Source organism: Carlito syrichta, unplaced genomic scaffold (genome assembly GCF_000164805.1).
Source record: "Carlito syrichta isolate Samal-C Ts95f unplaced genomic scaffold, Tarsius_syrichta-2.0.1 Scaffold316857, whole genome shotgun sequence".
In the NCBI taxonomy this organism is placed as follows: domain Eukaryota; kingdom Metazoa; phylum Chordata; class Mammalia; order Primates; family Tarsiidae; genus Carlito; species Carlito syrichta.
In genome coordinates, this window is record NW_007260953.1 from 223,322 (window position 1) to 247,114 (window position 23,793).

The window sequence follows — 23,793 nt, forward strand, 5'->3', positions numbered from 1 at the left end:
CTGGGCAACAGAGTGAGACTCCAACTCAAAAAAAAAAAAAAGATTGACGATGTTATTTATGAAAGAGCTATAGTTAATAACTTAGAATGTTTAAGATAGGAAATACCCTAAGATAGTAAACTTATAGATACCTAATTTTATTCTTTTAAAAAATTAATTTATTTATTATAAGTCTAATTTTTATTCTTATGTTTCAGATTTAATCTCAGAATTGTTCATCCCTTTCATGCTTAGGTCTTTCACTTAGTCATTAATGTCTAGATTACAGATGATTGCTTTCTTATATGGTTAAGTGTGTTTCGTTTGTGGCATAGGAAAACTGGAGTGCATTTGCACCAGACTTCAAAGAGTTGGATGAAAATGTAGAATATGAGGAAAGAGAATCAGAGTTTGATATCGAAGATGAAGATAAGAGTGAGCCTGAGCAGACAGGTAATATTTCTCAATTGCAGATAGTATTTTCTAACGGGAATGTGATATATTGCTTTACTTAATATCCTTTTTTTTGAGTTGGAGTCTCAGTCTTTCGCCCAGCCTAGAGTGCAGTGGCATGCTCACAGCCACCGCAGCCTCACCCTGCTGGGCTCAGGTGTTCCTTCTGCCTCAGTCTTCCAAGTAGCTGGAACCACAGGCATGTGCCACTGCGCCTGGCTAATTTTTTTATTTGTTGTAGGGATGAGGTCTCACCATGTTGCTCAGGCTGTTCTCAAACCCCTGAGCTCAGGCAGTCCTCTCACCTCTGCTTCCCACAGTGCTGAGATTATAGGCGTGAACCACTGTGCCTGGCCCTTAATATCCTTAATTTAGGTTATATATATATATTCTATAACTAAGTCTAAAAATAGCACTTTTTCTTTAAGCTTACGTGGTTTTCACAGTGTTTGAAGATTCTTAATAAGGTATTAACTAAGGGCTTATGTTAACATTACCAGGGCTCAAGCAGCTCTCTTGAATTTTTGCTTTATATTTTCTGATTAATTGCAGATAATTGAGTGGGGATGTCCAGCACACATGATCAGTACTCAGCTGTGTTGTATATTGTTACTCCCTTTATCAGTAAGAGAAGGGTCAAGAGCATGGGCTGTGTAGTCAGACTGCCTTGGACAAATACCTATTTTTAATATTTAAATCTGGATTTTCTCAGCTTTAAAATAGGGGTAATAATAACACCTGCCTTTTACAGTTATGGGAAATAAATGAAATAATTCATATAGGCCAGGCTTGGTGGCTCAGCCTGTAATCCTAGCACTTTGGTAGGCCGAGGCGAGTGGATTGCCTGAGTCCGTGGGTTCGAGACCCATCCAGGCAACTTGGCGAGACCTTGTCTCTACAATAAATAAAAAATTAGCTGGGCGTGGCAGCGTGCACCTGTAGTTCTGGCTACTTAGAAGGCTGAGGCGGAAGGATGGCCGGAGCCCAGCAGGTCAAGGCTGCGGTGGCCGGGAGTGTGCCACTGCACTCTAGTCTGGGCAACAGAGTGAGACTCCAACTCAAAAAAAAAGAGAAATAATTCATATAAAGCACTTGGTATATGCCTAGGCCATAAGGAGCACTCAGATATTATTTCCATTATGATTATGACTGTTATTATTTTTTTCTCTTCTGAATTTCTAGATGGACACTCCTTGAGAATAAATATTTGACTTTTTTATCTCCATGATATCTAACACAGGACTTTACAGATAATAAGATTCATATGTATGAATGCTTAGGATGCCCAGTTGGCACTGTCAGTGAGTAATTAATGCTTAGATCATTGATTCCTGGGCCACTAGATGGTGCCAGGAATCAGGGAATTGGGATTGAGGTTGATTCTCTCCAGCCTGAAAGAACAAATCCTCAGTTTTGTGATAGTAGATAACTTCGCATGCCTTGTGTGTTTTAGAAGACCTTCAGGGGTGCAAAATGTTCTAGATTATAGGATTATGTTCTGTTAAATCGTCCCAGACTTCCACATAAATTGTTTCTCATTCCTGTCTCCTGAGCACATTACATAGACCTTTGCTGTAGCACTTACTGTATTAAATTGAAATTCTTCTTCTTCTTCTTCTTTTTTTTTTGAGTTGGAGTCTCACTCCATCGCCCAGACTAGAGTGCAGTGGCCGCTCCTGGCCACCACAGCCTCAACCTGCTGGGCTCCAGCGATCCTTCCGCCTTAGCCTTCCAAGTAGCTGGAACTACAGGCTCGCGCTACCACACCCAGCTAATTTTTTTGATTTATTGTAGAGATGAAGTCTCACCAAGTTGCCTAGGCGGGTCTCGAACCTGCGGGCTCAGGCAATTCACTCACCTCAGTATCCCAAAGTGCGGGATTATAGGCTGAGCCAACCGAGCCCGGCTGACTCTGAAGCTTTTAATGAAGAACAGTTCCCAGCTTTCTAGGTCATCGTTCTATTTCCAGTACTTAGTATAGGATGAAAATTCAGTACATACTTATTAAATGATTAAATAAAATGAACTGTTTGGTTTTCCTCCTTTGTTTCTTCTGAATTTCTGTTTATGGAAACCATTAAGCTGCAAGTAAAAAGCAGTTTTTCACTTTTCCTCCCCCCCAAGTTGGAGTCTCACTCTTGTCGCCCAGACTGGAGTGCCGTGGCATGCTCCTGGCCACCACTGCCTCGACCTGCTGGGCTCCGGCGATCCTTCCACCTCAGCCTTCCAAGTAGCTCGAACTACATGTACGTGCTACCACGCCCGGCTAATTTTTTTGATTTATTATAGATGAGATCTCACCAAGTTGCCCAGGCGGGTCTTGAACCCGCAGACTCCCAAAGCACGGGATTACAGGTCGAGCCCGGCCAGTTTTTCACTTCTTTTTTTTTTTTTTTTTTTTTTGTGAGTTGGAGTCTCACTCTGCCACCCAGATTGGAGTGCAGTGGCCGCTCCCGGCCACCGCAGCCTCGACCTGCTGGGCTCCGGCGATCCTTCTGCCTCAGCCTTCCAAGTAGCTGGAACTACAGGCGTGTGCTACCACGCCCGGCTGATTTTTTGATTTATTGTAGAGATGAGGTCTCGCCAAGTTGCCCAGGCAGTTCTCGAACCTGTGGGCTCAGGCAGTCCACTCACCTCGGCCTCCCAAAGTGCTGGGATTACAGGCTGAGCCACTGAGCCCGGCCAGTTTTTCACTTCTTAAAAATCTCCTGTTTTTGTCTTGCAGGGGCTGATGCTGCAGAAGATGAGGAAGTGGACGTCACCAGCGTGGACCCTATTGCTGCCTTCTGTAGCAGGTGAGCCAGCACAAAAGACTAGGCATCTAGGACGCTCCTCCCCCTCAGCCTCTGGTGGGAAGGTACTACTCAGTTCCCCTGCCTATCCCTTCAGTCGTGTCTGCTTACTAGCTAATAGAGGTAACTCATTTGGTGTACAAGAAATGCAATGCAGTCTTTCTTTCTTTTTTTTTTTTGAGTTGGAGTTTCACTCTGTTGCCTAGACTGCCAGGCTGGAGGGCAGGCATGCTCACGGCGTCTGCAGCTTCAACCTGCTGGGCTCAGGTGATCCTTCCACCTCAGCCTTCCAAGTAGCTGGAACTACAGACATGTGCCACCACAGCTGGCTAATTTCTTTGATTTATTGTAGAGATAAGGTCTCGCCAAGTTGCCCAGGCTGGCCTTGAACCTGTGAACTTAGGCAATCCTCTCACCTCGGCCTCCCAAAGTGCTGGGATTATAGGCGTGAGCCACCACACCCAGCCTAGTCTGTCTTCTCTAGTCCTATTTTTCCTTCCCTGAAAGAGAATTTATTTTTTATTATTATTTTATTAATATTTTTTAAGGAAACGGTCTTACTCTATTGCCCAGGCTGCAGTGCAGCGGCATGTTCATATCTCAACTGCAGCCTTGAACTCCTGGGTTCAAGCAACCCTCCCACCTCAGCCTCCTGAGTAGCCAGGACTACAGGCACACACCACCATACCCACCTAATACTTAATTTTTTTGTAGAGATGGAGGTCTCACTGTGTTGCACAGTCTGGTCTTTTTTTTTTTTTTGAGTTGGAGCCTTACTCTGTCACCCAGACTGGAGCGCAGTGGCCGCTCCCGGCCACTGCAACCTCTACCTGCTGGGCTGTGGCGATCCTTCCGCCTCAGCCTTTCAAGTAGCTGAACTACAGGCGCGTGCTACCATGCCTGGTAAATTTTTTGGATTTATTGTAGAGATGAGTTCTCACCAAGTTGCCCAGGCGGGTCTCAAACCCGCAGGCTCAGGCTATCCACTCACCTCGGCCTCCCAAAGTGCTGGGATTACAGGCTGAGCCACCGAGCCTGGCCCAGTCTGGTCTTAAACTCCTGGCGTCAAGTGATCCTTGGCCTCCCAAAGTGTTGGGATTACAGGTGTGAGCTACCATACCTAGCCCTGATAGAGAATTTTAAGTAATCACAACCATGTATCATGTTTATTTTTACTACCAATTTAATCAATCATGTTGTCTGATTCAGCTTGACTTTCTTAAAGTTTTAGATCCTTACCTGTTGCTTATGCTTAATATAGGTGATAGAGGAAGGGCTCATGGTTTAAGCAACTATCTCCTCTTTTTTCCAATCCCTTGTCTGATCCTGTTCCAAATAGTGATGAAGAGCTGGAAGATTCAAAGGCTCTATTGTATTTACCCATTGCCCCTGAGGTAGAAGACCCAGAAGAAAATCCTTATGGCCCCCCACCGGATGCAGTCCAAACCTCCCTGATGGATGAAGGGGCTAGTTCAGAGAAGAAGAGGCAATCTTCAGCAGATGGGTCTCAGCCACCTAAGAAGAAACCCAAAACAACCAATATAGAACTTCAAGGAGTGCCCAATGATGGTAAGAGCTACATCATATCCTTGCTGCCTAGTGGACACTACTCTTGACTCCCTAGTTCAGTCTGGCAGTTTCCTCTTTGAGCAGTTTTTGCCTTAAGGAATTTTCCCATAGATCTTTTTTATAGTGCTTTACAACTTTATAATGGTTGCATCTGTGTTCACTTCTCTCTTTTTTTTTGGAGTTGGAATCTCACTCTGTCACCCAGACTGGAGTGCAGTGGCACGTTCATGGCTACCGCAGCCTCAACCTGCTGCGCTCAGGTGATCCTTCCGCCTCAACCTTCCAAGTAGCTGGAACTACAGGCATGTGCCACCATGCCCGGCTAATTTTTTGATTTATTGTAGAGATGAGGTCTCGCTAAGTTGCCCAGGCTGGTCTCAAACCTGTGGGCTTCGGCAGTCCTCTCACCTTGGCTTCCCAAAGTGCTGGATTTTTTAATTTTTTTTTTTTTTTGAGTTGGAGTCTCACTCTGTTGCCCATACTGGAGTGCAGTGACCGCTCCGGGCCACCGCAGCCTCAACCTGCTGGGCTCTGGCGATCCTTCCGCCTCAACCTTCCAAGTAGCTGGAACTACAGGTGCACACTACCACGCCCGGCTCATTTTGATTTATTGTAGAGATAAGGTCTCACCAAGTTGCCTAGGCGGATCTCGAAGCTGTGGGCTCAGGCATTCCACTCACCTCAGCCTCCCAAGGCACGGGATTACAGGCTGAGCCACCGATCTCGGTTAGTGCTGGGATTATAGGCATGAGCCAATGTGCCCAGCCCTCTTTTTAGATGGGGAAATTCTACTCTCAGTACCTTGCCTAAGATGACACACTTTAAGTCTTCTGATGTCTAGCTTAGAGTTTATTTTATTATACTATTCTTTTTTTTTTTTGAGTTGGAGTCTCACTCTGTCGCCCAGACTGGAGTGCAGTGGCATGCTCCCGGCCACCGCAGCTTCGACCTGCTGGGCTCCGGTGATCCTTCCACCTTAGCCTTCCAAGTAACTGGAACTACAGGCGTGCGCTACCATGCCCGGCTAATTTTTTGATTTATTGTAGAGATGATGTCTTTCCAAGTTGCCCAGGCGGGTCTTGAACCGGTGGGCTCAGGCAATCCTCTCACCTCAGCCTCCCAAAGCATGCGATTACAGGCTGAGCCACCTAGCCCGGCTTATTCTTTTTCATTTTTCCCATAGAGTCATTTTATTAGGAGGTAAAGTACTAGTTAGATGTGGGCAGTCATTTCCTTCTTCTTGCTTCCTTGTACTGTTTGACTCTTGAAGTCTTTATTACCATGTCTTGAGATAGGTAGGATGCAGGGGTGTATGTGTGTTTACTATTGGGTATCCTCCTTTCTCTTTTTAGCTAATTACAGATCAGTTATTTTGCAATTAGACATTTCCTGATGTTGTTGATTGTGTGTCTACTCTGTTTCATGCACTCTTTGGCTTATATTTCATTGCTGCCTTTTTTTTTTTTTTTAATTGGCGTCTCACTCTTGTCACCCAGGCTGGCTGGAGTGCAGTGGCATGCTCACAGCCACCACAGCCTCTACCTGCTTTGTTTAGGTGATCCTTCCACCTCAGCCTTCCAGGTATCTGGAACTATGGATGCACGCCACCTAGCCCAGCTAGTTTTTGTGATTTATTGCAGTGACAAGGTCACTAAGTTGACCACGCTGGTCTCAAACCCCCAGGCTCAGGCAGTCCTCTCGACTCGGCCTCCCAAAGTGCTGGGATTCTGTAATCCACTGAGCCACTGAGCCTGGCAGACTTATTTACCATTTGCTTACTTGACTCACCTGCAAGTTGTTTTACTATCTTTGATTTTCAAAGGAATAAATTTAGGCTGAGGTATATGTATAAGAGGTTATGTAACTTGCCTAAGGTCTCTTGGGAAGTGGTGGAATCAGGATCCTTGCTCTGGTGTTTCTAGTTCCAAAACTCATTCTCTTTGTACTCCCACATGCCTGTGTGTGTGTGTGTGTGTGTGTGTGTTTGTGTATTCATTCCTATTCTGGCTTCCTTTGATATAGTATCAGTCTATCTTTCAACTACGTGTTCAATTTAGGGTTGCTATGGCTTGGTATGAACCATATAAGCCACATGCACCTTTTGGTCAAGCAACGATTTCTCATGTAATGGCCCTCTTTTATAGTTTTATAAATAATGTGAAATTTTCTCCTTGAGTTTATTAGTCAGTCTGTGACACAAAGCAATGTTCTTTGCTCACAAAGTTGTGGTTGGAGGGTGATGGAACTGGTGTCGTGTGGATTCCTTTCCATGCTTATCTGTTCCTCTCACAGAAGTCCATCCACTACTGGGTGTGAAGGGGGATGGCAAATCCAAGAAGAAGCAAGCAGGCCGGCCTAAAGGATCAAAAGGTAAAGAGAAAGATTCTCCATTTAAACCGAAACTCTACAAAGGGGACAGAGGTTTACCTCTGGAAGGATCAGCGAAGGGTAAAGTGCAGGCGGAACTCAGCCAGCCCTTGACAGGTAAGGACACATTGGGAGCACTGTCTGGCTTGCTTCGTGGCCTTGCTTTGTACAGTCCCTGACTCCGTTTAACTGCAGCCTTCTTTCCCCCTTTCCCTCCTTTTTCCCAGCGGCAGATAATCGCTGAATTTTAAGCTGCTGCTAAGGGTAGGCTAAACCAGATTTGGCTTAATTCAGTGGCTCTTAACCTTGGGTCTGTAAATGGGTTTCAAGGGATCTCCAGTCCCCTATATGCAAAATATGTAAATGTTTTTCTGGGGTAGATATCCATATTTTTCATCAGATTCCTATAGGAATCCATGACCCAAAAAAGGGTAAGAACCCCTGGTTTAATTCATTTCTTCACCTGTATTTGCTCTTAGGTTTTTTGTTTATTTTGTTGCAAAGGAAAGAGCCAAACAGATAGCCAGAAATGCAAGCTTGTTTTATATGGCCCTGATTGTTTAACTGTAGCATCTTTTCTCTCCCTCTTCAAATTGTTCAAATCCCACAGGTAGTGTTTTTCTCTCTCCCAGTAGTCTAGAGATAGTAATGAAGTTGTTAGTAGTACCATCATGTTCAGGAAAAAGATGAGACTTTTGTTTTCCAATATCTGAAAATAGGAGGAGATTCCCAAAGTTTACTATATTAAGACTTTAGGTTTTCATAGCCCAGCACCATCCACTGAACACCAGTAGTTTTTTCCTCAAGAACAATATTTATGTTGCACTGATAATTACTTGCCACCTCCACATTCAGTCCACCTGAGGCTATGCCTCTGTACATTGTAAAATAGCCTGGAGCAGTCATGGGCAAAGACTGCAGATTGACTAGATGTAAATAAAAACAATCCTTCCATAACCCACTTTTTGCACAAGCCGATGCTATTACAGAAGAAACACAACTTAAAGTTTAAGTTGATTTCCCTGACCCAGAAAGCTAAAATGTTTTAGGGTGATTTAAAATGTGGCCAAACATGCTCAATTATTTAAAACACTTTAGGACACAGTCTTCCAGCTTTTTCAAAACCTGTCTATAACTAATCATGTGCTTTTCAAAAGGAAGTGTTTGTTTTATTTTTTTGTTTGTTTTTTTGAGTTAGAGTTTCACTCTATCACCCAGGCTGGAGTGCAGTGGCACACTCATGGCCACCGCAGCCTCGACCTGCTGGGCTCAGGCGATCCTTCTGCCTCAGCCTTCCAAGAAGCTGGAACTACAAGTGCATGCCTCCATGCCTGGCTAATTTTTTTATTATTGTAGGAATGAGATCTTGCCTGGTTGCCCAGGCTGGTCTTGAACCCCTGGGCTCAGGCAGTCCTCTCACCTCCGCTGGGATTACAGGTGTGAGCCATAGCACCTGGCTGGAAGTATATGTTAAATAAGCTATTTTCTGGGTGGAAGTGTATGTTAAATAAGCTATTTCAAATTAGTAAATTCACATTTTCTTCTCTATAATGAAAATGTACATTAAAAATATATTAAAAAGTTATTTGAACTTTTAATTATAGTTAGTTGTGGTCACTAACAGAAACTAAATATCTTGAACAATTCCTAAAACTGGGTTTTTGTCAACAACACCATGAAGTACTATTAGATTTTACAGCTCAGAGTACAACAGCAGTGGTATTTTTTCAACTATGCTTCAGAAATGTCTAAAATAAGAATCAAAATAAAAATGTTGGAAAGTTTACTAAGCTCTGAAGAAGTGGACCTTTTTATTCCCTAGAACTCTCAAAATACGGAATATAATAGTGTTACTAGCTTAGTGACAAAAAAAAGTTTGCAGTGAAATTTTGAACTGTGTATAGGATGCATTTTTTTTTTTTTTGAGTTGCAGTCTCACTCTGTCGCCCAAACTGGAGTGCAGTGGCTGCTCCTGGTCACCGCAGCCTCTACCTGCTGGGCTCCGGCGATCCTTCCGCCTCAGCCTTCCAAGTAGCTGGAACTACAGGCGTGTACTACCACGCCTGGCTGATTTTTGATTTATTGTAGAGATAAGGTCTCGCCAAGTTGCCCAGGCGGGTCTCAAACCCGCGAGCTCAGGCAGTCCACTCACCTCAGCCTCCCAAAGGCGCGGGATTACAGGCTGAGCCACTGAGCCCGGCTAGGATGCATTTTTTAATGTTTTTACAAGTTAGCATTTCAAAGCTACTTCTAGTAAGAGTAGATACCATTATCGAAGGTCTATCAGAAGATTATTCCTGGTAACTTTCCTGGCAAAGTTAAATGAGACACTGCCTTGTCATATGGAATAGCGGAGTGCTTCAGACTGGACTTGTTTTCTTTTTTTTTGAGTTGGAGTCTCACTCTGTCACCCAGACTGGAGTGCAGTAGCCACTCCCGGCCACCGCAGCCTCGACCTGCTGGGCTCCGGCAGTCCTTCTGCCTCAGCCTTCCAAGTAGCCAGAATTATAGGCTCATGCTACCATGCCCGGCTAAGTTTTTGATTTATTGTAGAGATGAGGTCTCACCTGCCCAGCCGGGTCTTGAACCCGCGGGCTCAGGCAATCCACTCACCTCAGCCTCCCAAAGGCACGGGATTATAGGCTGAGTCACCGAGCCCGGCTGGACTTGTTTTCTAATTATTTTTATTGGCATTTAAGTTGGTCAACCTTAAAAAGAGGCAACTATTTTACAACTTTATCCCTAAAAGAACTAGAGGAGACTTTCACATTACAAAGCCAGAGTGATGATATATTTTATGACAACACACAGGCATGGCAACTGCATGGATTACTGCAGACATATTTCCTTAACTCCTCATGACTCCATACACTGCCTGCTTCTCCATGTAATCTGTACATCCTTCTTTCCATTTTCTCCTTTCTTCTCCTTGGTGCCTTAATTTTTTCCTGAATGTTTGTCTCTAAAACTGAGATGGCTAGATTAAACCAGAGTACTGAGCAGCATGATCAATAAAAAACCTCAAAAGAAATACTGAGGCATGGTTCCAAGACTTCCACAGGAGGGCTGCATCCAGTTGTATTGATCAGTTACTGTAGTTTGGATCTTTGTGAAGGCTCTAAATTGGGGAAGAGTGGTAAAACTGGATATCACAGATAATTCCACCAGAAGTCTCAGTTTTAGAACAATCTATCATATATTTTATGTAGGATTCTTTGGATGAGGGTAGGGCTTCATCCAATAGTATGGTCATCTTGGAGAACCCTGAGCAGGCTGAGTCTGGCTGGTACCTGCTGCTGATGTGCACATGGACTGCCGAGGCCACTGAGGGAAACTCTTTGACATTTGGATCTCGTATTCTTCGACACCTTGGAGATTTTCAGTAAAAGGCAATTGGAAATCATTGAGATTTTCCATCAGCTATTAGGAAAGGAAACCTGATTCAGAATGCCTGGGGCCAAACTGCCTTCAAAAATCAATCCAGTCTAAGAGTTGCATTTGTAAACCCAAGATTTTGTGGACCACCTCTCCACTCCCAAATGAACAATTTTGTAATAAAGCCAAATTGTTTGAAGACAGGATTATGGGTATAAGTTGGGTTACTACCCAAGTTAGATGAATGACAGCTGTTAGGTAATATCTGCAATTGACCAGTTATTGAAGAAACTGTTCCATAAACTTTGATTTGCCCTAACAAAGCTCTCCAAGTCTGCTGCGTGTTGCAGCAGGAGAATATGCATTTCAAGGGAAAATTGGAAGGCAGACCGCTATAGAAATAACATGGCCATCTGGAATTGGGGGCTACAGAAAATTATGTCCTATCAAATAGAGGGCCCACATCATGCAGATACTTTCTGTGTTGAGTGAGGACCCAACAGTGAAGCTCAGTAAGGGTAACCCTGAGCTTGGGACTTTTATCATATTCTCCTTACTCAGAACCTAAACTTGAGATGTGAGCAGAAACACCCATTTCCTGGTTGCTTGTGATTGCTAACGGATTGCCCAAGAATGAGGGCTCCTTAGCAGTAAATGTCAGTAGTAAAGTGGGCAAAGGTGTGGTCTGTCACATGCGTGGTCTAAAGGCCTGATGGGATGGTGGGCATGGAGTAGTTGGTGTACATATGGGTCTCTTGTGGGTGGCAAAGGCTGAAGTGAGCAGAGGTGCCACTTCTGAGGGCAGACAGGCACCGTGCATATTTCCCTACACTGCAATGCTGCCCCTGGTGCATTGACTGAACTGACTCGTAATCACTTACTAAATGCTTGGTAGTGAGTGAAATGTTTTGCTGTTTTCTTCCTTCTTTTTGAAGAACAGTCTCTCGAAGATTAATTTGTGAATTCCCACTAACTTTAAATAGCTAGCTAGATATTCTTTTTTACTCTATGTGATCTTATTAGCTGACTAAGGTAGAATTTGAAAATCATGGTCCAGTATTCTTTTAGACCACCCTGGTTTGGGCTGCTAGTGGGAGGTACCAATAATAGTTCTTTATGAACTGAATTTTCCTAATATTATGTTACTGGAGATTTCCTTTATGTTGTAGCTAAATAATAGGTTTCCTTGGGGGTATGTCTTGCTTCAGATGTTTCGATTGCCTGGAGTCTTCTGTGTTGCTATTTCTGTGTGTCTTACCTTACTCATAGTACTGCTTGCTCTGGTTTTGGTTTGTTGCCTAATACCTCAACAAGCCTTTTTGTTTTTTGTTGTTTGGCTTTTATTTATTTATTTAATCTACTCACGAGAACAAGGATGGGATAAAAATATGAACTATCCTCAGCTAATCAGTATAAGGTAGCTTATAAGTCATCTTGAGTGTCCATTATTAATGCTATTGATTTGTGATCAAACCGCTTTCTCCAATAATGATTTAGGTTTAAAATGGCAATGTTGTGTTCATTTTTGAGCTGTTAAAACTAAATTGGTCAGAGTACCTGTGAGAACAATTGGTGAAATTAGCCTTAAAGTGGTAAAGGTATATATTAAGCTTTGTGGAGTGGATTCTTTTATCTGAAGAGATTTTTATTTGTTTGTTTGTTTGTTTTTTGAGTTGGAGTCTCACTCTGTCGTCCAGACTGGTGTGCAGTGGCACGCTCCTGGCCACCGCAGCCTCAACCTGCTGGGCTCCGGCAATCCTTCCATCTCAGCCTTCCAAGTAGCTGGAACTACAGGCGTGTGCTACCAGGCCTGGCTAATTTTTTGATTTATTGTAGAAATGAGGTCTCACCAAGTTGCCCAGGCAGGTCTCAAACCCGCGGGCTCAGGCAGTCCACTCACCTCAGCCTCCCAAAGCGTGGGATTACAGGCTGAGCCACCGAGCCCGGCTGAAGAGATGTTTTAAAATCAATGTTTTATGATGGAAGAGATCTGAAAAACAGGTTCTAAATACACTTTTTATCTTGCTTAACTGTAAGTTTAAATTTGATCTTGAACAACATAGCATTCAGTGGGGAGTTTGTATCCCCTTATAATTTCAGTCTGTTCTCAGGCATATGTGGATTTATTTTTATTGCCAGTTTTCATTTGTTACAGGAACTTTACTTTTAATGTAAAGTTTTATAAATGGGTAGTTTTCTTTCATAATTTGGACAATTATTTTTTATCCATTTTAGCTTCAAGTGGCATGTTCTCCCTTATTCCAAATGACTTCTGGGAGGAGTTTCTTCACCTTGTTCTCTTTTTGCACTTCCTAGTTAATATTTCACAGCTGCCCATTTAAGGATGCCTTCAGAGGTTGAACAGCTTCTATGGAATAATCAGGGAAGTGGTTATTTGATTTTACTATTCAGGATATTATTTATCTATCACTTGTTTGTATGTAGAAATGCAGACACTAGCTTTCATAAACATTTCACAATATTTGGGACTCTTACAGTGATAAGGATGTCACTTAAGGAACAGAGGTGCTGAGAAAAGGGTTTCTTGCTCACTGTTAATCACTTAGTGACTAGTCCATAAAAACTTTAAAGGTGCAGTACCCTAGAATTTCTTTGCCTTTACTTATCGCACTTTTCGGGTTGTTAAGCATTATTTGTAAACATCTTAGCAAATAGAACTGATCATTTTGCTCTTTTTCCCACCTTTGGGGCAGTGCTGAGAAAAGCATTGGGGTGAGGGTTTTTGAGCTTGGCTTATTTGTTGCTTCAGGAAAGAGTGAGAGTTGGAGATGGTTGTAGACTTTTCTTAAAATGGGAGATTCTTGGTCCGTGTATGTCTGTAATGCATCTTCCAGCATCCATCAGTGTTTCTGTTCTTATAAGCAACTGGTCTAAGTTGATGCTAAAATAAATCTTTTTGTTTTTAATCTCTAGCAGGAGGCGCAATCTCAGAACTGTTATGAAGACCCTTGAAGTTCTTCGTTCTTCCTTGCTTAGCCATCATGTGGCCTCTGGACACTATGGTCAGTCATTTGAGATTGACTTTAATTTAAAACAAAGGCCTCTGCCTCCCACCCAGGAGGTGGGAGGAGTGCATTTTATGTTTAAATGAAGAAGTGAATTATGGAAGAAGAGTATACGTCCCCCTTCCCTTCTTTTTCAAGCATAAGTCCAAATAGGCTCTCAGGAATGAGGATTTGTGAAGACATCAATTAGGAGTTTGACTCATTTAAACTTTAATGCTTAGTTATGTTGATGGAGAAAAGATACCTATGTTTTGCTTATGTAACTTTATTGTACCCAGCATCGTTTTGACATCATTTCCTATCTCCTGTTTGCCTTCCGTCCTCAGTGCATGTCCTTGAGTGACTTGTTCTTATCTGAAATTTTGCTACCAGTTTCCTAGGCCAACTTTTGTTGTGTGCTTTTCATTTTTGAACTTAATCTCTTCCTAGATGACTCCAGGATTTCCATATTATGTACTAAGGATGGGCAGAAAAGAAAGTGCTTGAAAGATTTCAAATTTTCAGAAAAGGAAGAAAGATAAGATGGCCCTGTCTTCCTACCATAACACATTTTGCTCAAGAAACTGGGCTGTACGAGATTCAGGGTTTTTCCTTGTTTTCCTTTCATTGCATGTTTCCTTTCAGTATTGGTTTGTTGTCACTAATCATGATTTTTGAAGGTAGTTTTATCCATCCTTCAGTGAAGAATCATCAGTAGTTTATTTTGCTTTACCTGTGCTGGCCTCCAGCAATGGAAACAAACCTAGGTGTCTCTCAACAGGCTTCTTTTTTATCAGGGTGGGGGAATCTATGCAAGGTCTGAAGTAAAACTGTCCCGAATCAAAGCAGCAACAACTCAGTTAAAATCAAAGATCAAGGTGAATTTGTTTTTATCATAGCCTTTGGAAATCCATCCCTCTCAGTCATTGCATTTTCCCCTTCCTGTATCTCTGCTCCTTTTCTTACTGTGTGTTCAGTCACTTCCTTTCTGTGAAAGGTTGCTTAGCTTTTTTGCTTCTTTTTTTTTATTTGTTGTTTTTTATATAAAAAGTAGTAGATTGGATAGATGTGTGTACATTAGGTGTTTGAAATTCTCTGAAAATCCAGTCAGGAAACCAGACATAGAAAGGGCTCAGTAGCTTCTCTGAGTAGAGCTTTTAGCTGACTGGAAATACTTAACCTGGATCATAATTTTTTCAGTATTTTAAAAGGAGAATTTACATACTGTGCTTATTGTGAAATCTCTATCAGTTGGTGGATGCTCCTGTAGGTAACCAAACACGTTGATTGCCTTTTAGATTTTAGTATAGAAATCAAAGTAGAACACATCAGTAAGAGCCTCTTTCTCCCATTTCATCTTTTCAAACCGACATATTCAGTAGTTGAAGAAAGCTTTTCCTGAGGCAGTTGCAAAATGTCTATATTTTTAGATGCCACTACTTTTTTCTTAAGTGCTCATTTTGGGAATTTCATATGAATTAGACCAGTGGTTGAGGTTGGTAGGTGGCTCACTAGACATGTTTGCAGACATCATATCCATTCCAGTTGTCTCTATACTGTGCACTGCAGTAGTGTGCACACTGCGCAATACAAGGGTTTCTGCCTTATTTTCATGTGTGAAGTAGCTTGATTTCTTCTGCCTGTATGTTTGGATGTTTATGCTGTGTCCACCTCCTAAACTGGCTACTGAGAAAATTGTCTTAAGCCCTGTCAGACTGTCTCTGGCAACAGCTCCTAATCATTATTTATGTCTTGGAATTTTTTTAAAACTTCTAAAACCTTTGGTCCATTTTCATTTGAATTTCTTGATTTGTACAATATATGTATATTCTCTTCTTCCCTTTTGTCACCCCTGTGCCCCCATCATTTTTAAAAAATGTTCTGTAGTTTTGTACAAGATGAGACTTAACCTTGGAAACTTCTTGCTGAAGCTTTAATGCTTTGTAAATAAAATCAGATGTTTATTAAAGAACAAGTATAGGTGTGTGTTTGTAAACACTGCTCACTTCTGGAACCCACCAGTCACTTTGCTTTTGTACAAAGGACAATGTGGCTTACTCTGTTGGTGTTAGATCTTTCTGTGTAGAAAGAAACTTGGAAGAGGGTAGGTTTGGCAGGTATCCAGATTTCTGCATCTAGGCAAGATTATACATAAATGATTCGAGCAGAAAGTTGTTAATCAAAAAGATCATTTAAGCCGGGCTCAGTGGCTCAGCCTGTAATCCCATGCCTTTGGGAGGCTGAGGTGAGTGGATTGCCTGAGCCCGCTGGTTTGAGACCCGCCTGGGCAGGCGAGACCTCATCTCTACAATAAAATCAAAAAATTAGCCGGGCAGGGTAGCGCGCACCTGTAATTCCGGCTACTCGGAAGGCTGAGGCAGAAGGATCGCCAGAGCCCAGCAGGTCGAGGCTGTGGTGGCCGGGAGCAGCCACTGCACTCCAGTCTGGGCGACAGAGTGAGACTCCAACTCAAAAAAAAATCACCTAGGAATGATCTCTCTTCAAATTTTCAGTATAGTTTGTGTAATTACTCTGAAGAGACCATAGTACTTGTCATTCTGGAGGTTTCAAAAATGCATGCCAGGAAGTTCTTACCTTTGCAAGATCTTTCTTCAAGTCTAAGTATAGTTAAATTACTCTTTATTAACCTTTTTTAAAAAATAGATTAAGTAGTGTTAAAATCCATTGGATACTTATTACCTCCTAAAGAATAAGTTTTATAGTCTTTTTAAGTCTTTGATTTTTATCAAATCCAGATCTGAATGTCTGTTTATTAATCTTTTATGTTTCTGAGAACCCCATGTTTGACATCATAGCTGTTTCATAGCAACCTTGACCTAAGTGAATAATGAACTCCTCTGTTCTATAGTGTAGTCTGGGAACATCGTGCATCCTCTCACCCAGAAAATGGCTTTGATACCCTTGGGAAGGAAGAATACCTAAAGGAGGGAGAGGAGCTGTCTTTACCATAGCCTTAAACCTTCTAAAAGATCATTTTGGACCCTTCGTGAATTTTCATTTCTATTTAAAATTCCTTACTCCCGAGCAGTGTTTTTCACTTTGCAAAGTGTTTTCATGTACAGTATATAACTTGATGCTGAAAGTGACCTTCCCTAAATCGGCAAGGGGGTCTTAATTTACAATAAAGGAAATAGAAATTCAGGAAGGATAAGTCACTGTTTAAATTAATCCTCCTTTTTGTAGACTTCTTATTTGGTCACATTTAACTTGAGGTTTTGAACCCTTAATTTAGGTCCCATCATTTGGAGGGGAGGGGAAAGAATGAGGAAGAGTATAACTTCACTATGCATTTGAGATAATTTGGAAGTTCACTTCAGTTTCTGAAGTCTTCATCTTTGTTTTCCCAAGGGGTAGATTTAGATTCATTAGAAGAATGTGAAAAGAATGAAGACTGGTAAGGTAGTCATTAACAAGCATAGACAGTGAAGCAACAACATTGTGATTTAAAAAATTTTTCCTGCCTGGTGGCCTTACCTGTTTGTAAGGATTGGACTTTTGATTATTAAGTTACACTATTTTATTGGCAATACATACATCATATCTTTTGACTGTGAAGGATATCTCATGTCAAAGCAATCAAGTTACGATATTATAGAGGCTTCAGTTGGAATACCTTGAGGGTGCCGGCTGAGGGTGGTGAAATACCTGCCAAGACATGAAGGCTTTGGCCACTAGTTTCATCCTTGGGAGCCTGGTGTTGGCTTTCTACCTACCTATGGTGGTGACTACACCCCAAACACTGGCCATCCCCAAGAAGCTGCAAGAAGCTGTGGGGAAAGTTGTTGTCAATGCTACTACCTGTACTGTCACCTGTGGCCTCGGCTATAAGGAGGAGACCGTCTGTGAAGTGGGCCCTGACGGAGTGAGAAGGAAGTGTAAGTCTCAGCGTTCGGAATGTCTAACCAACTGGATCTGTGGGATGCTCCATTTCACTGTTCTCACTGGGAAGGAATTTGAGCTCAGCTGTCTGAGTTCTGACATCCTGGAGGTTGGACAGGAAGCTTTCCGGTTCACCTGGAGACTTGCTCGGGGTATCATCTCAACTGATGATGAGGTCTTCAAACCTTTCCGAGTCAATTCCCACTTTGTAAAGTTTAAATCTGCTCAGGAGTATGACTCTGGGACATACCGGTGTGATGTGCAGCTGCTAAAAAACTTGCGACTTGTCAAGAGGCTGTACTTTGGGCTGAGGGTCCTTCCCCTTAACTTGGTGAACTTGAATTTTCATCAGTCCCTGACTGAGGATCAGAAGCTAGTAGATGAGGGCTTGGAAGTTAATCTGGACAACCATTCCACTCCTCGTCACCCAGAGTGGAAAAAGAAGGTGGTGGCAGCCTTGGGAATAGGAATTGCGAGTGGCGCGGTTGCTGGTGTGTTGGTGAGCATTGTCCTCTGCCGTGCGCTCAGGGGGACTTAACAGCAGTGACAGCCTCAGAGACTCAGCTGCCTTGCTCCCAAAGGACTGACTGCCCAGGAAGCTAAGCTAGCTTTTCAGAGGAGTGTCCTGGCTGCTAGATAGTGGATCAGCTAAGAGTGAGGGCTCTGGCTGCCAAAAGAGTGAGTGGGGGATATGGAGCAGTAGCCTCATGGCAGCTGTGGGCATCCTCTCCAACTTCTTTCTGTCCCCTGGCTCTCTTCCTAATCTTCCCTGCCCACCAGGTACCCAAGAAACTGTGGGCACTGCCTCTGATCTGGGAGACATCCTAATAAGCTTGCATTCATTTTCTGCCCTTTACAACTTGTGTGTCTTCCCACCCTTATTGCCCCCTCTTCTGAGCAGCAAATTTGTGTAGGAGAATGTGTTAATACTTTTCTATAAAAACATTTTTTTCTTCAATAAAAATAACTCACAGTAGCTGTATGGAGACCTTTTTTCCTTTCTGCTCATCTAGTTTAAAATTTCTTGTATTTGTTTAAATTGTCCCATAATCAGTCTGGCTTTCATTTTCCTCAGGTTTCTTAGAATAGACAAATTGTTTGCTTTGTTATCGGGGGACCTTGTGCCTATGCATGGCAGAGGTTGTTAGTAATGACATCTGACTCAGGTATGTAACAGTCACTAAATGGTAATAAATGATCTGCCTTCCTTGTGCTCTCCCGGTGAACCCCCTGTTCTGTGTTAAATTGCATTCCCTGGCAAAACACTGGTCTCTCCTGATCATTCAGACGACCCTTGGTTGGCTCCCTGTATTGTTCCTTTGAGTTCTTTTATGCCCTGAAGCTTGTGTTCCTGGGAAGGTCAAATGTATTGGTTTCTTAAAGCAGCTAAGGCCCCTAAGGGAGGACTAGTACCTTCATTCCTCCATAGGAAATCTCATCCTAAGACCCTCAGGAGGGCCATTGGGACTGTGTCTGAGATAATTGGCTTGTGGAACCATCTGGGAAAAGGCTTTTGGCCACCAGCTGAGCTAATTCTACTGAGAGGATTATAGCATTTCTTTCTCTCACTTTTCTGTAGTATAGAAAAAGGTAGCAGAAACCAAAGACCGGTGGTTTTCTTCTGTAGATGTGTGTCAGAAGCACCTGGATGACCTTTTGAAAAATATAGATGCCTGAGCCCTAATCCTGAAGTTTCTAATTCAGATTAAGTTATGGTCAGAGATCTCTCTTATTTCCTTTATTTTAAAATTTAAATTGCAGACCCATAGACAAGTTGAAAGAAAACTTTGGTGACCACCCATAAACCCTTTACTGAGATTCACTAGTTGTTAATGTTTTGTCACAATTATCTTTCTAAAATACAGATTTTGCTAAACCACTTGAAAGCCAGTCACAGACATTGTGACCCTTTTTTTAAAAAATACGAGATCTCATTCTGTCACCCAGGTTGGAGTGCAGTGGCATGATTGTAGCTCACCACAGCCTCAACCTCCTGAGCTCAAGTGATTCTCCTGCCTCAGCCTTCTGATTAGCCGGGATTACAGGTGTGTGCCACCATGCCCAGCAAATTTTTAAAATTTTTTGTAGATGTGGGGTCTTGCTATATTGCCCAGGCTGGTCTTGAACTCCTGACCTCAAGCAATCCTCCCACCTCAGCCTCTCAAAGTGATGGGATTTCGGGCATGAGCTACCCTGCCTTTACTCAAACCATGCATGCATTTCCTATAAGTACCACGCGCTAACCGATTGCGTGACTGGAGTTCCCATGCATTTCCTAATAAGGGTGTTCTCCTCTGTAACCACGATATATCACACCTAAGAAAATTAACAACTTCCTAATCTCACATATTGCTTATACAAGTTGAGCATCCTGAATACAAAAATCCGAAATCTGTAATTTTTTTTTTTTTAGGTGCAAACATTGTGCTCAAAGGAAATGCTTATTGTAACATCTCATACTTTTTTGGATTTGGGTTGCTCAATCTGTAAGTATAATGCAAATATTACAAAATCTGAAAACATCTGAAATTTGAAACTCTTCTGGTCCCAAGCATTATGGATAAGGGACACTCAGCCTGTATTCAGTTTCCCTGATATCCAGAATCTTACTGTTTTTTAATTTAGTTTTTGATTCAGGATCAAATAAGGGTTCACATGTTACATTTCTCTTAAGTCTCTTATTTTATTTTATTTTATTTTTTTGAGTTGGAGTCTCACTGTGTCACCCAGACTGGAGTGCAGTGGCTGCTCCCGTCCCAGGCGGGTCTCGAACCTGCGGGCTCAGGCAATCCACTCACCTCAGCCTCCCAAAGCACTGGGATTACAGGCTGAGCCACCGAGCCCAGCAAGTCTCTTATTTTACATCAGATCCCCATATTTTTTTTGTAAATGACATCGATTTTATTGAACAGGCCAGCTAGTTAAGTCTTGGATAGTGTTCCACAATTTGGATTTGTCATTTCCTTATAATTAGTATTCATGAGAAATGAATTTTTTTTTTTTTTTTTGAGTCGGAGTCTTACTCTATCACCCAGGCTGGAGTGCTAGAGTGCAGTGGCATGCTCATGGCCACTGCAGCCTCAACCTGCTGGGCTCAAGTGATTTTTCCGCCTCATCCTGCCAAGTAGCTGGAACTACAGGCACACGCCACCATGCCCGGCTAATTTTTTGATTTGTTGTAGAGATGAGGTCTCACCAAGTTGCCCAGGCTTTTCTCGAACTCGTGCGCTCAGGCAATCCTCTTACCTCAGCCTCCCAAAGTGCTGGGATTATAGGCATGAGCCCCCATGCCTGGCTGAGAAATTAATCTTAAAAAATTTTTGTTTTTTTGAGACAGGGTCTCACTTTGTACCCAGGCTAGAGTGCAGTTTCACAATCACAGTGCACTGCAGCCTCCAATTCTTGGGTTCAAGCAATTCTCCCTCAGCCTACCAAGTAGTTGGGATTACGGGTGCTTGCCACCACACCCAGATGATTTATTTTTTTTGTTTTTTGTAGAGGCAAGGGGGCTTGCTATGTTGCCCAGATTGGTCCTAAACTCCTGGCCTCCCAAAGTGCTGGGATTATAGGTGCGACCCACCGCGCCTGGCTCCTTAAGCATTATTGACAAGAGCCCTACATAGATACATACTTACTGCATCACATCAGGAAGCTCATAACGTTAGGCTGACCCACTGTTGTTGATAGTAAGCTTGATCATTTAGTTAAAGTGCTGACTGCCAGATCGCTCCAAAGCTGTACGTATCTATTTTTCTTTGTAATTAATAATATATGGGATAATATTTTGTGCTTATCTGGTTTTCCAAAAACTATTCACAAACATTTTGGCATCCATTGATGATCCTTGATCATTATTACATGTTGGGGATTGCATGGTGGCAATTCTTTACAATCATCATATCTGTATTAGTCTGCATTTTTCTATGAAGAAGAGCTTACTCTTTTTTTTGAGTTGGAGTCTCACTCTGTTGCCCAGGCTGGAGTGCAGTGGCACGCTCACAGCCACCGCAGCCTTGACCTGCTGGGTCAGGCATTCCTTCCTCCTCAGTCTTCCAAGTAGCTGGAACTACAGGCATATGCCACCATGCCCAGCTAATTTTTTGATTTATTGTAGAGATGAGGTCTCACCAAGTTGCCCAGACTGGTCTCGAACTTCTGTACTCAGGCAATCTTCTCACCTTGGCCTACCAAAGTGCTGAGATTACACCCAGAGAAAAACTTACTCTTTTTACCTTTTTTTTTAATTCTTAAGGTCCCAGTGGGTTATTTTTTTATTCACTGAGTTGTATATAACCCACTACTGTTATCATTTTCTTTTTTTGAGTTGGAGTCTCACTCTGTCGCCCAGACTGGAGTGCAGTGACTGCTCCCGGCCACCGCAGCCTCGACCTGCTGGGCTCTGGTGATCCTTCCGCCTCAGCCTTCCAAGTAGCTGGAACTACAGGCGCGTGCTACCACGCTCGGCTGATTTTTGATTTATTGTAGAGATGAGGTCTCGCCAAGTTGCCCAGGCGGGTCTCGAACCCACGGGCTCAGGCAATCCACTCACCTCAGCCTCCCAAAGCGCTGGGATTACAGGCTGAGCCACCGAGCCTGGCTAAAATCATTTTCTTGATGTTCAGATTGTCCCCATTTTTGGTCAGTAGGAATCCCTTCAAGCCAGTTCTTTTGACTGTTTGCTGTGGTCCCAGTTGTCTTTGAGCATTTTTTATGCTTTCTGGTACCACAAGATATCTCAAGTTCGCATTTGGACTTCCCTTGCCCCAAGCCTGAATCTGCTATTTCCCCCAGGAGCCCTGGTTCCTTTTGGTGTGAGTAGTAGTATTTAGGGACCAGGGTCAGTGTGCTGGATGTGATTATTGCTTCTGGACAGTCATTGTTCCTTGGCCCTTTCAGTTTCATAGGTACATATAAATTAAAGGATTTTTGTTGTTATTTTTTGAATCAGAGTCTCACTCTGTTGCCCAGGCTGGAGTGAAGTGGCATGTTCACAGCTACCACAGCCCTGACCTGCTGGGCTCAGGTGATTCTTCCATCTCAGCCTTCCAAGTAGCCAAAAGCCAGAACCACAGGCTTGCACCACTATGCCCAGCTAATTTTATTTATTTATTGTATAGACAAGGTGTTGCCAAGTTGCCCAGTCTGGTTTTGAACCCCTGGGCTCAGGTAGTCCTCTCACCTCTGCTTCCCAAAGTGCTGGGATTAGAAGCATGAGCCACCATGCCTGGCCTAAAATTAAGGTATTATAGGTGTTTCTGATGTATGTCTACAGTTGAGAACCACTGGCGTATGCCCATGCATAGAAGTCATCTTTACAATTGCTCTTATTTTTAAAAAGATGTTAAATTTTACACACACCCTTATTCCCATTCTCCCTATCTCAGAGGGGATGGATTTCAGAAGACCTGGGTTTTCTTCTTGCTGTCAACTGTGTAATGGAGCAAGCTCTGGTACCCTTGTAGGCCTCATCTTTGAAACAGGTGATTGTGAAGATCCTGTGAGGTAAACTGAAGTCTGGACATGCATTTGGGAATGCTATTAGTGCCACATTTTCGTTCATTACAGGACAGCTTGCTGAAACATTCAGGAAGTAGCCCGCTACACTTTAAGCAAGCTATCTTAAGCCAGAAGGTTATAAAACAATATCCTACTTTATATGTAATGAACTTTACATTGTGAGGAGGGAAGAGCACTGAGGAGTACTGTGTCCCATTTTGCAGATGGAGAGAGACTTGAGACCCAAGAAGAGCTAAATAACTTCCAGCATTCTGTTGCAAGCCATGGGATGGACTATTGCCCAGCTGTAGGATTGTAAACTTCTGTGCGTTGGACTCTTGTATTTTGACTCTGGGGATGTGAGGGGATAAAGCAGAGAGAACAAAATGCCTTCAGATGTGTTAGTAAAGATGACTCAATTCAGTTTGTGGAATTCTGTGCATGTAATCTGCCTCTGGGAGTCAAGGAGATGCTGACAAGAATAACATTTGGGGTCTAGAGTGGTTGGTGCTCCCAACTCCCCTTTGGGTGCAAAGTGAAAGAGGTGACCTTGTTATTCCATCACGCTGGTGTCTGTGTGGGCCCTTCTGGGGGTTCTCATGCTGAACAGGCCCTGGGCACTGAGTAGTGGGGCCTTCACTCACCTCATCTCCTTCTTCCCTGAAAAAAGCTGGGGGCACAGTGTGGAGCCCTCCCTCCTTGGCACTGAAACACTTGGACACAGGGCCACGGACATGTATCTCTCTGCACATATCTGTAACAAAAGTCTGATCAATGGTTGTTGAGTGTGTGAGAGAGTGTTGTGGCTGGAAACTGACTCGTAATTCAAACCCTTTTGGCTGCTGTGGGCAGAGAGT

At 42.9% G+C, this 23,793-nt stretch overlaps 2 protein-coding genes across 5 annotated transcripts in view; both read left to right on the forward strand.

The window, feature by feature from the left end:
• Positions 1–15,509, forward strand: part of RBBP5 (RB binding protein 5, histone lysine methyltransferase complex subunit) — a 53,049-nt gene extending 37,540 nt beyond the window's left edge. For 2 of the 4 annotated variants that reach the window (XM_008074675.2, XM_008074674.1), the window contains 5 exons: positions 315–432; positions 3,158–3,227; positions 4,564–4,793; positions 7,086–7,277; positions 13,470–15,509. In XM_008074675.2, the coding sequence (XP_008072866.1) occupies positions 315–432; positions 3,158–3,227; positions 4,564–4,793; positions 7,086–7,277; positions 13,470–13,498 (639 nt within the window). In that variant the 3' untranslated portion in view covers positions 13,499–15,509. The remainder of the gene's footprint in view (positions 1–314; positions 433–3,157; positions 3,228–4,563; positions 4,794–7,085; positions 7,278–13,469) is intronic. The other 2 variants (XM_008074676.2, XM_021707366.1) reach the window with 2 other exon arrangements.
• Positions 15,510–16,960: 1,451 nt separating this feature from the next.
• On the forward strand, positions 16,961–18,034 carry TMEM81 (transmembrane protein 81). The gene has a single exon (XM_008074677.1). It carries the CDS (start codon positions 17,217–17,219, stop codon positions 17,976–17,978), a length of 762 nt encoding a protein of 253 aa, XP_008072868.1. The 5' UTR covers positions 16,961–17,216; the 3' UTR covers positions 17,979–18,034.
• The last annotated feature ends 5,759 nt before the right edge of the window (positions 18,035–23,793 follow it).